We start from the raw sequence: 12,440 nt of genomic DNA, 5'->3' as shown, positions 1-12,440 counted from the left end.
GGGGGTCGCGGAAAATATCACGCACTTTTTTTCTCATTGAAACAAAAAAAGCAAAAGCACGAAGCATTTTTTTTTACAATAACAATCCAACGCATTTACATAAGAATCTCACGTGAGATTGAAGGATGGGGTTGAATAAAATCTCACGACATCTCACCAGGGGGAGGAGGGGGTAGGGGGGGCAGAAAATTACAAAAAACAACTCACGTAATTTATGGTCGCCCCGTTTTCATAGAGAATGTGATATTATATTCTCTACATTTTCCAACAGATAACTAAATAGCTTAAAAAATATAAAATTAGTATTTCAAACAGTTTTAGAACATTATAAATTAGTGTTTACACAAAAAAAAACCACAATTTATCATAATATTATTTTATTAAGGCAGCATTTAATAAAATTACAAGATTTTTCACATTCACTAAATATTATTAAAAACAAAATGTCTTCTTATTTCATATATTTACACAATCTTACCTTTAATTTTGCTGTACATAAGAAATAACTACACCTATATGCCTACATATCAAAGATAAATGGGATACATCTTACTAATATTATAAACTAGCTGTCGCCCGCGACACCGTACGCGAGGAATTAAAGAAAAACTATTGGTCGCTGCTTAACATTATATAGCCTAAAGCCTTCTATAAATGGACTATCCAACAAAGAATGAATTTTTCAAATCGGACCAGTAGTTCCTGTGATTAGCGCATTTAAACAAACAAACTCTTCCGCTTTATAATATTAGTATAGATGTTTGTTAGAAGGTATCTCCCAAAACGGCTCAATGGATCTCAATGAAATTTGTCATACATATAGAACATAGTCTAGAAGAACACATAGACTACTAATTAAGATTCTTTTTAATTACGCGCGGAATGAATCGTGGGTGTCTGCTAGTAATATTATAAATGCAAAATTTTAGATCAGTCTTTCCCAAAGTGTGCGATAACGCCCCCTTGTGGGCTGCAGGTCTCAAGTTGTGGGTTATAGTAAAACGTTTCCTTTACAATTCTCCGTTAATATACATATATAGGTCACAATAATTAATTAATTTAATTTGAAGTTATAGTGGTTTTTAAATATGTGAAAATATGGGGGCGCTAAAAAAATATTTATTCTCAAAGTGGGTAGTAAACAAAATAAGTATGAGAACCACTGGTTTAGATGGATGGATGTTCATAAGAAAGAGTCTTAAAAACAGCTCAACAGAATTCATTAAAATTTGGCATAAATGTAGAACATAGTCTGGTACAACATATGGACACTTAGATGTTTTCAAATTCCATATGGACTGAATATCATCCTTATAAGAAAAAGGATGGGAAGGGAAAGAGGAACTAACTGTGATTGAGATGTTCAAGTTAGCAGTAATGCGTGTTAAACTGAATAACGTTTATTCTATGTGTGACAGTTCATTTTTCTTTATGTTCAATATGATTTACGAATCTACCCCGGTCCTAATTACTTTGGATAATCTGTGTTTTACTGTATTGTTACTATCCCATTTATTTTCTTTAATATGTACACACAAAAAAGATTTTTTTAAACACATTAATCACAATATCTCATTAATAAGTGACATTTATTGCAATAGTTTTCAGACCCATATTCTCCGTTCACTAACATATTGCTTTTTGATCTTGTTCAATTATAATCTGTAAAGAAGGTAGAATGAAAAATATTAAAAACAAACATAAATCTTACTAATATAAAATACCTATCACCCGCAACTCTCATTTGCGTGGAAAGTAAACATAATTAGTAGCCTATGTGTTCTTCCAGACTATGTTGTATGTATGCCAAATTTCATCGAGATCTTTTGAGACATTCTGGGGATACCTGCTAATAACATCCATCCATTTAAACATTCGCAAATACCAGTAAGAAGTAAGATTGATTGAAATGGATGTCTTGTTGCATGTTATATGCAGAACAGCTGCATAAATCTTGCCGAATAAATGACATAGAACATAGCCTGGAAGAACACATAGGCTACTAACTATAGTAATTTTTAACCATAGTTAAATAATAATGTGAAATACAAAGAGTAACTTTCAGAATCAGATACTAAATGATCATCATCATCATCAACCTGCCCTTATCCCTATTGAGGGTCGGCACAGTGTGTACTCCTCCATACATCTCTATCAGCCGTCATATCAGAGTCTACCCCCTTCTTAAGCATATCCTCTTTCACACAGTCATTCCATACTTTTTTTGGTCTTCCTTTACCCTTGTAGCCATCCACATTCAATCTCATTACTTTTTTGCTTATATCATCATCATCCCTCCTCATAACATGTAATGATGTAACTAAGTGTTTGTTTATTATAAAAATTAGAATAATCAAATCTTCCCAATAGGTTTCTATAGCCAAAAAAGTTTGGGCGCAACTATTTTACCCTAAGGTTGGCATAAACTAAAACTGCTTAACAGGATATCAGTTTAAACAACATATTTATGGTAGTAATCCAAACCAAAGATCTAGGCTGCATATTGCATAACTATATTTTAACTAGCTGTCGACCGCTACTCCATCCACGCGGGATTAAAAATAGATGTTGGCTGATTCTCAGACTTACTCAATATGCTCACAAAATTTCATGAGAATCAATTAAGCCGTTTCAGAGGAGTATGGGAACGGAAATTGTGACACGAGAATTTTATATATAAGATATACAGTTGAATATAGAGTAAGATCCGAGCTTCCAGTAGGAATATACAGTGAACTGATGATGATACAGCTGAATCTAGACTGGGACTGCAGTACCAATCTTCAACAGCGAGAAACTCAGTATAGAGGGAAACCTCTATAAGCAAAATAGTCCATTAAACTATGGTCTAACCAAGTTACAAAGTTTAAAAAAGTTACAAAATCCTTGCTTTTAAAAATTATGACTAAATATAAACAAACCTCAGCATTCCATTGGTGCTATTGAATTTGAATTATCACCGTAACCACTTAAACTTCCTTGAAATTCCATACCACTAATTTGACTATCCGCATTAAATGATGCACCATAAGAATCGTTACTAGGGGCATGAGATGCTTCAAGATTAGCATCTCCGGAGTCCGCTGCCATTCCTGAATCAGGTTCAGCCCAATTAATCTTGAACCGAGTCACGCGAGGCTCGGAAGCGAGTATATTTCTCACTACCTTGTCAAATTGAGGCTTTGCTGGTGGATTTTCTCTTAACTCTGGCTCACTTTCACTGTATTCGTTATTTATAAAGTAACCAACTCTAACGAACTCTTGTCCTCTGTATGAACACGTTAATAACACTACGGTGACACCCAATGCGTCGTTTTCTGGTATCCGGGTGACATCAGGCGGTGGGGCTTGAAAGACAAACATGTGTCTACCCTCCGGTATCGGTCCGACGTAAATTGTATCCAATACTTGATCGTGTTCTTCAGTTTCTGCGGAACCAACGTATATCATCTTCCATTCTAAATCCTCCTTTAGTTCTTCAATGCATTCGAAGGTCAATTCGAATTGGAAAGGATTAAGAAATGGACTCGGATTGTCCAGCACGACGACGTTGGTTATATGCACTTTTGCCATATCGAAATTATTTGTGTAATCGCGAAATTAAAACTAAAAAAGCTTAAAGATTTTGTTCCGTTCGATAATGAATACGTTAAAAACAGTTTAAATTATGTAAATCCAAGATAAAACCGTTTTTAATTGAAGACGAAAGAAGATACGGCGAAAAGTGACAAATATTTTGGCGGTTGAAACGGTCACGTGATCAAAACTTGCGACTACAACGCCACGCTCGGCGGAATAAGGAACTACACTTAAAAAATAAAAATCATGACAACTACATATGATTAAAACTGGTTTTTTCGTAATAACTAAACGGAATTATTATTCATACAACACAAGTCATTGAAACAAATACAGTTTGTTTTGCCAAAGAGGAGTAAAAATGAAAAAACTTACCTGTTAATTAATATTTTCCACTGCTTTTCACAACAACAAACGTCAGACTTATGACATAAAGAATAGAAATGTACATAGACAAAAAAGACAAAAGAACGAACGCATGTCCAGCCAAGTTTCAGGGTAAAACGACTTTAAAATAAAATAAAAACTTAACATAATACAAATGCTTAATTTCGGGATTAAATTATTAAAGTTCTTGTAAAACATCACACCTTTATAAAACAAAGAATAAACAAAAATGTCTGTCATTCTGCGAATGGCGTCGGTCGGTACATCTGTCATGTTGTGTACGTTGTGAATATCCTGTCAAAAACAAATCTTGTTTTGTGCTATGTGATTTATAAGACTGCTAGTAATAAGGATACATATCATTAACAATTGCGTGCATAACTATAGTCATGAAGGTCGACAGTTAAAAGCATATTGCCGTTACGATATACACTTCGAATCAGGTATTTACTTTCCACACAACTATTTAACAAAACAAATCATTTTATTTACATACATGATAAGCTACAATAAACATATCGTATAACTCAATATGAAAGATATGATCGCTAAATTTAAATAATACTTTCTATATATATTTACCGAAGACAGTGTCCATAAAAGGAGTAACATATTTTACGCTTGACTCACCTTACCGTCCAATTTTGTCCTCGTTAAACACTTCGTAATGAATTTCACTTTCACTTGCACGATAGGTATAATTAACTTTGACAATATTTATGTAGAAACAATGAATACAATAAAAGAATGTTTAAAATTAATAATTTTATTTAAAGGTGTACATCTGCTATTCCTTCTGTGTCAATGTAAATGGTCTCATTTGTTTAATTCCAGATTATTCTATATTTTAAGACACAATGACATCAAATCGAGAAGATGGTCCCGTATATTATAGAGAAATACAAAAGAATGCATTCCTTAAAAGGATTCCGAATGATGTTAATATTAGTAAACTAAGACCACTTGGCAATAAGGTACGTAGAAATTATTATGAAATAATATGTTACTATGACTTTCCAACCTCAGCTACAAGACTACTGTACGTCTGCTGGCTGGTAACACATCCTCTGGTATTGCTGATTTCCATAGGCATTGATGAACTCCTTGGTGTTCCCGGTGCTTGTTTGCCCCATTCTTTGATAAAAAAAAGGTCTCAGCCCACAAGATTACTACAAGGTCCCATGGGAAAGCTCATATCCTACCCTAAGTCAGTTTTATCTGCGTGAAGCTTCCCAACGGTGGAAGTATTTTTAAAATTGGTTCAGTACTTTTGGAATTATTTACCTATTTAATCCAAACAATCAAATCTTTCTTCTTTATAATATTAGTCTAGATATAGATAAATTAGCATTTGCCAGCAATTTCGTTTGAATTAAAAATAATTTAGTAGATTATGTGTTCTTCCAGACTATGTTATGCATCTATGACTAATTTCAGTAAGATCCGTTGAGCCGTTCTAGAGCTCTTACTTAAAAACTTCCATCCATCTAAACATTCGCATTTATAATATTAGTTAGATTTAAGACATACCTATTCCGTTATAATTTTTTTTTACAGAAGCAACAACTAAAACCTATGTGGACGTTATTTTGTGTTCACAACGGCAGGACACCGTTCCTAGAACAATACCCTGAACCAGACTCTCCGACTACGTTGACACATCGTCCTACATGGAGAGTCTGTCTGAAGTCAGCAAGACATGTCACAGCCAGTGTCAAACCTCATTCAGGTGATGAATATGACTTCCTGATAGATACAGAACAGGGTCCTGTGAGAATGTTAGCTCCGGATTGGTGAGTTTACAAGTTTTCATTTAGTTTGTCATGTCCCAATGTTTGTTACAAATGAAAAGTCAACTTGTCGCTTGTGTGTTACTGATTGAGTAGAAATGTTTACATCAGCTCTAAGTCCCCACTTAGGGTAGAATCTACCCTAAGTGAGAGTATGTGATTGTGAATGCTGGTCCAGTGCAAGACTTCACACGTTTGACTTTCTCAGATATGTGCATCACGATGTTTTCCTTCATTCTAACAGTGGATAAATTCACATATGTAAATGTAACACATTGCTACATAGCGGGATTTGAACCCAGGAGCTGCAGATTGCAAGTCAACTGCCTAAACCCTAAGCCAGAAAGGCTTGAAATGTTAGATAAATTTGTAAATCACGTGACAATACAATATTATGATGACACAGAGCTGATCTGATGATGCAGCTGCAACCTGCTCATACCTACTTTGCAACACAACCTCATCCAGTTTGTGCTTGCATGTATCATCTTGTTTAGCAGTTTTTTTTTGTTTAGTTTTTGTAGTTTAAAGAATTGTTTTAATTTAATTTAATATTACATATGTACATTTATCGTATATTGTTACGGTGAAGCAAAATATCGTGATGCTGGACATATCTGAGATAATTAAAGATATGTGTGAAGTCATTCACTATCACATAGTTACACTTAGGGTAGACTCGGAGACCATCAGTGGGGATGTGTAGTGAGCTGATGATGGTGATTGTACTCATTTCAAGCCGGAAATATAAAAGATGATGCAAGAGTGATCCAATGGCTCGTAATATGCATAATTGTTTGTCTTCTCAGGGATTCAATGCAGGAATGGGTTACTACTCTTAGGAATAAATTGCATGAACTAAAAATTCTAAGTAAAGGGGAGAATGTGTACTGCGCAGCCCCCGTGGCACCAGCACCCCGAGCGGCGGCACGTGACCCCACTTCTCCCCTGCCGCCTACCCCACCAGTGCCACCTGATAGGTGAGTTGGTACATAACATTTGAGTTGGCTCATAAGATACTAGAGTACTTCTCTTCCTTATGTGCCAACTTTCGATATAATTTGTTGTGTCTTTGGCTCCTACGTAATATCTTACGAGTTTGACATTTGCTTGATGTTTTTTGTTCTTACTAATATTATAAATACTAATGTTTAGATGTATGGATGGATGTTTGTTTGAAGGTACATCCAAAATGGCTGAACACATAGGCTACTAAGTATGTTTTATCTTTTGATTCCTCGATGACGAAGTCGCTGGTGACAGCTAGATTAGATACATAGATAGATTAGAGAGATAGATATAGAACATGGTTTGGAAACATACATAAGCAATTTTTAAGGTTTTTTAATTCCACACGTTGGAATTCGTGGGCAATATTTAATAAATCAATTTTTTTCAATGCAATTTCAGAGTACCAGGTATAGAATTAACCACACAAACAACCCGACAATCAGAAACCAGTGAACCAATTGAATCAACAGAAACCCAAGCAATCCGAACACAATCGGAACCTCAACCTGATGATATATCACATTGGGATGTATTACCAAGTACAAGTCAAAGCGAACCAAAAAGTGTTACAAAAATCTGTGGACAAAATATATGTTTAGATGATTCTATATTAAAAAGAAATACAGAAGTCACTGACAGTGATGAAGAGTTTTTCCATGAAATAGACGGGATACATGAATCTATTGGAAATTTATTAATCGATGAAAATAAATATAAACAAAGAGTTGTTGTTACTAATGGTGATGAAACAAATAATGGAATAGAATCACAAAGGTAATTCCTTGAGACACTTTTAACACATCATATGGTGGGATTCTAACCGAGGATATAACAGTGGTAGAGCCCGCTTTAACAGCTTTGCAGGAATTGTCCTCGCTCAGTGAAATACAACGACCACACAGAAGACACGCCTCAAGTGCGAAGCTATTCCAACTACAGTCTGATGCGTATGGCTTATACCCAGCTGAGCGTCAGTGGCTCAGGAGTCAAGCACTTGACTTGCAATCTGTAGGTCCTGGGTTTGGATTGCGCCATGTACCAATGTGTCTTTCGATTTCCGATTTACATATGTACATTTATCCGACGTTCTTACGGTGAAGGAAAACATCTTGATGCTGCACATATCTGAGAAAGTCAAAGATATGTTTGAAGCCAACTCGCACTTGGCCAGCGTTGGCTATGGCCTAGTCACCCCTAACTTAGCGTAGGCTCCGAGCCCCTCAGTGGACGTAGTGAGCTGATGATGATGATTCCTAGTCATCATACTCAGAGTCCACCGAGAGTAATTTTTGAATGAATTACAGGGATGTTAATTTTTTTTTTCAGTGTCCCACAGAGAACAAATATAACTGTTATACAAGTGTCAAATAAAGGCCCTCCGCATACAGCTATACCAGTCTTAGGTCCGGAGACAGATGTCTTTGACTTCAATATACAACAAGTCACAGTGTCACCTGACACAGGTCAAAATGACCAGCATAGCTTTATTAATATAGTCAATACTGAAATTAACGTTCAAAATACAAATGACAATGACTATGGGACTATTTTCTCCAAAAACGACTCGGAATACGGACATCTAAGTTTGACAACAACTGTCAGTCTGACAGGCGAGGCTGTCAAAGTGACAGGCGACATTTACGAGAGGCTATGCATGGCGTCGACGTCCAGAGACAAACCGACATCGCCATTGCCGGTGAATAAAATAAAAAATATAGATAAAATCAGGAAATCATCTTTACCGAATTTGGAATTGGCCGCGGAATCGGCGTATGAATATTTATTTCCTAATTCTAGTCAGAATAATAATATTAGGAATACAACGAATGTAACAATGAATGAAACACAAACTACAAATGGAATTCGTTCAGAAATTAATTCCAATTCAAATGAGAGTCGAACGAATTTAGTGAATGTGATAACTCCGGTACAATCTGTTAGTAATTTGAGCTCTAATTCAAGGGCTTTAAGGACTAATGTTGAAAGATCTCACAGTCAGAACGCGTGTGATGGTGCTATAAGATTGAAAGAAAATTTATTAAGAAAAGTACATAATAATAGTCCGAAAAGAGAAGCTAAAAATGGTAAGCAAAATATTTGTTTTTTTTATTCGACTGACTCAATTCCCTCGGCGTCAATACGATGAAAAAATTGACCACTAATCGTCATCTGTCAAAAGTTTGATACGATAAAAATACATTAACAGCTAGAAGTCCTGGAGGCCTAATTTAGTCCTCTTTCCCTTCCTTTTTTCTTATAAGGAAAGGATGGGAAGTGGAAGTGGACTTTCCGGATGAGAGGATGCATGGGAAGGGAAAATATTTTCTTTCTGTGCATCCTCTCCTCCGTCGATTAAAGTTAGGCAACGTATATACAATTGCGTATGTCTATGGGCAACGGTCACTTCGCTATTTCTGCGATTTCAGGTGGCCGCTCGTTTGCCTAATCTTTAAAAATTGCTTATTTCTTTAATTATATTAAATGGAGTTTGGACAGAACAGTCTAAGATAATGACAGTGATGATTATATGTTTTACAAAGAGATTTTGGTGTCAGAAACTCACTTTAAATATCATTTTTCAACCTATTTTCTAGATAAAACTGAATCTCCCAAACCTATATGGAAGCGTGGTCTTACAGAGCTCTCATTATTGAGTCGACTGAGAGGTTTAGGTATAAACAAGAGACAGGAGAGTCCAACACGACAAGATGACTCCGGAGACAGGTACGAGCTCTATCATCTACCTTCAAGTCAAAGTCCCGACAAAATCTGTCCACACGTTCCCGAGATTATAAACAACAAACACAAACTTACAGACAGACAGACAAAAATATTTATTAATATGTAAAGATTACGATGTTTGTTATTCAACTTTTTATTTTTTTTTTGGTTTCTGTTCCACTCCTAAAGTTAAATACCCTATAATGTTTTTAAATAATTGAACTTTTAAATTTAGTAAAAATAGTCTAAATCAGTTTTGTAGTTTTTGAGTTTAAAGCAAACATACATTTTTTTTAACATATTCATCATCATCAGCTCACTATCCGTCCCCACTGAGGGGCTCGGAGCCTACCCTAAGTTAAGGGTGATTAGGCCATAGTCAACCACGCTGGCCAAGTGCGGGTTGACTTCACAGATATCTTTGACTTTCTCAGATATGTGCAGCATCACGATGTTTTCCTTCACCGTAACAACATACTATAAATGTACATATGTAAATCGGAAATGGAAAAACACATTGATACATGGTGGGATTCGAACCCAGGACCTTCAGATTGCAAGTCAAATGCTTGACCACTGAGCCACTGACGCTCTTTTAATATATTCAAAAGAAATTAATACGTATTTTACATTTTCTAAGGGTTGTGACATCTCCGGTCAAAGTAATCCATAGATCCAGACCTCAAGGAAGAATAGACAGCAGTAGGAGAAGAAGCAATTCACTAAGTAATGGTAAGTTTTTTTATTTAATCTCTTTTAGTAAAAGATTTTATAAATCATATTATGTAATATTATAAACTAGCTGTCGCCAGCGACTCCGTCCGCGTGGATATACAAAAACTAAAAATATTTTTTCTTAAAAATGAATAAATAGTATTCTATGTCCGTCTCCTGGCTCTAAGCTACCTCCTCAACAATTTTCAGGCATATCAGTAAAGCCGTTCTTGAGTTATAAATAGTGTAACTAACACCACTTTCTTTTATATATATAGAAGATGCGAATGTTTAGATGGATGTTTGTTAGAAGGCATCTCTTAAAGCTGTATGGATTTCAATGAAATCTTACTAATATTATAAATGCGAGTGTTTGGATGGATGGATGGATGTTCGATCTCGGCTGAATAGATCTTGATGAAATTTGTCATACATATAGAACATATAAGACGGAGTCGCGGGCGACAGCTAGTTTGTCATAGATTTACACATAGACTACTTATTAAGTTTTTGTTTTAATTCAGGCAGTTTTATAGTTTATTACGACCTTCAATATAAAATTAGAATTGCTTGGTTCTTTAGGACAGTCGCCCCCAAACCCAGTGACTGCGACAGGTATGATGGCGCCGCTGCGCGCTCGGCAAGCGGCCGCACTGCGCGCCGAGCAGCGCCGGGGGGCGGCTGTAGCTACATCATTGTCAATCAGAGACCCACCAATATTTGTGGAATATGAACGACATGTTTGGTGAGTAACAATACCGACCCCCCCCCCCCATCCCCAAACAACTTTTTGATGGAAACAGTAATTTTTGTTGCTAATATCGTATTCAAATTAAAACCCTAAATGATAGATAAATTTGAATTTGTGCTAAAACTCGTTAATTACGAAATATTTCTGGTAAAAATCATTTTTTTAATATAAGTTTAAAATATTTTCTACGATTATTTTACGATAATTAAATCTATGATATAATTTTTTTTTGTTTAAATCAAATATTAATAGAATTTTTGTAAATTTACTAATATTTATTTTACCATTCCAACTAAGCTGTAGACTTGTGCTAGGATATGGTTTACGACAATAGTCGAATGGCGGGATTCGAACCCACGACCTCGTGATCGGAAATCCGTACCCTTAACTATTAGATTATTGACGCTTCTTCGCTCTTTCGCTTAGAAAGTCAAATAATGGTCGCCATGTAAGCAAAGCCGGCGTTAGGATGAATTTGGGTGATCGCCCAGAGCACTGGACTTTCGGCCCCACAGAACTGATTTCAAAGTAACACATAACCTTTTCTAAGGGGGGGATTCCTCTACCCAAAAAAGGGGGCGTCGTATGTCGCCCAAGGCGTTAGTAAGACTCAAAAGTGTTTCTGTATACAGGATAGCACGATGGGGTGTGAACGGTGCTCGGTGTGGAGGTCGCGCTGGTGACCGGGTGGGTGCGCTGGCGGGAGCTCAGCCCACCAGCGCCGCCCACGCCCGCACGCTGCTCAAGACTGCGCACACACCACTTGTAAGTATTGGTCTACTGACCTTTGGACTACGGGTCTACTGATCTACTGACCTTTGGTCTACTGACCCATTAGTCTGCTAACGCATTAATACAGTGGTCCATTGGTTTACTTCTCTATTGGTCTTCTGGTATATTAACACATTGATCTACTGGTCCAATGGTCTACTGGTGTACTGACCAATATGACTGTCTAGTTTGCCCACTGATCTACTAGCCAATTACAGTAGCAGACCATTAGACTACTGGTTCATTGGTGTATCGGTCTACAGATCTACTGACCCATTGGTCTACTGGATGGTCTACCGCACAATTAAAATACCAGTCCATTGGTCTGCTAGACTATTGGTCTCCTAATCTATTTTTCATTTGATTAGTAATCCAGTTAACCATTGAACTATTGGTCTACTGGTCTACTAGTCTGCTGGTCTACTGGACCATTCTATTTGAGCTAATGACATCACGATGTATTTTAAAAATAATTATCACATCTTACAGGTAGACATATTATTCCATCGCGTGCCTCTCGGTAAAATATACGTGATAAGTAAACGAGATAGAGAAAATATAGGTAAGTTAACAATATTTATATTTAACTAATAAACTCAAAAACTACTGAACAGTTTTATAATATTAGTAAGATTATAAAACGATTTAATTACTTTTAGGTATAAAATTAGACAGTGAATGTGTTATATCATCAGTTGTGGGAGGATCTTGTGCTA

The 12,440-nt window shown here is 36.1% G+C and overlaps 3 protein-coding genes across 3 annotated transcripts in view; 1 reads left to right on the top strand and 2 right to left on the bottom strand.

The window, feature by feature from the left end:
* ApepP (Aminopeptidase P) overlaps positions 1-4,046 on the bottom strand; it is a 16,551-nt gene extending 12,505 nt beyond the window's left edge. Inside the window, exon 1 of the mRNA XM_013307558.1 lies at positions 3,955-4,046. The gene's annotated coding sequence lies outside the window, so the exon portion shown is untranslated. The remainder of the gene's footprint in view (positions 1-3,954) is intronic.
* Positions 1,202-3,752, bottom strand: asf1 (histone chaperone asf1). Its single transcript, XM_013307571.1, has 2 exons — positions 2,922-3,752; positions 1,202-1,662 (listed from the first exon to the last, which is right to left on the bottom strand). Exon 1 carries the CDS (start codon positions 3,571-3,573, stop codon positions 2,923-2,925), a length of 651 nt encoding a protein of 216 aa, XP_013163025.1. The 5' UTR covers positions 3,574-3,752; the 3' UTR covers positions 1,202-1,662; position 2,922.
* Positions 4,047-4,204: 158 nt separating the features above from the next.
* LOC106114390 (uncharacterized) overlaps positions 4,205-12,440 on the top strand; it is an 11,901-nt gene continuing 3,665 nt past the window's right edge. The window contains exons 1-11 of the mRNA XM_013307583.1: positions 4,205-4,409; positions 4,801-4,940; positions 5,524-5,759; positions 6,566-6,736; positions 7,167-7,541; positions 8,094-8,851; positions 9,362-9,491; positions 10,129-10,220; positions 10,785-10,947; positions 11,586-11,718; positions 12,214-12,286. Coding sequence (XP_013163037.1) covers positions 4,824-4,940; positions 5,524-5,759; positions 6,566-6,736; positions 7,167-7,541; positions 8,094-8,851; positions 9,362-9,491; positions 10,129-10,220; positions 10,785-10,947; positions 11,586-11,718; positions 12,214-12,286 — 2,248 coding nt within the window. The 5' untranslated portion in view covers positions 4,205-4,409; positions 4,801-4,823. The remainder of the gene's footprint in view (positions 4,410-4,800; positions 4,941-5,523; positions 5,760-6,565; positions 6,737-7,166; positions 7,542-8,093; positions 8,852-9,361; positions 9,492-10,128; positions 10,221-10,784; positions 10,948-11,585; positions 11,719-12,213; positions 12,287-12,440) is intronic.

This window comes from Papilio xuthus, unplaced genomic scaffold (assembly GCF_000836235.2).
Source record: "Papilio xuthus unplaced genomic scaffold, Pxut_1.1 DF829673.1, whole genome shotgun sequence".
NCBI classification, from domain to species: domain Eukaryota; kingdom Metazoa; phylum Arthropoda; class Insecta; order Lepidoptera; family Papilionidae; genus Papilio; species Papilio xuthus.
The sequence above is the reverse complement of the archived record's forward strand: the minus strand, read 5'-3'. Positions and strand labels throughout refer to the sequence as shown.

Excerpts from the sequence above, each read along its gene's own strand:
- asf1 (XM_013307571.1), bottom strand. The coding sequence starts at position 3,573 with ATGGCAAAAGTGCATATAACCAACGTCGTCGTGCTGGACAATCCGAGT.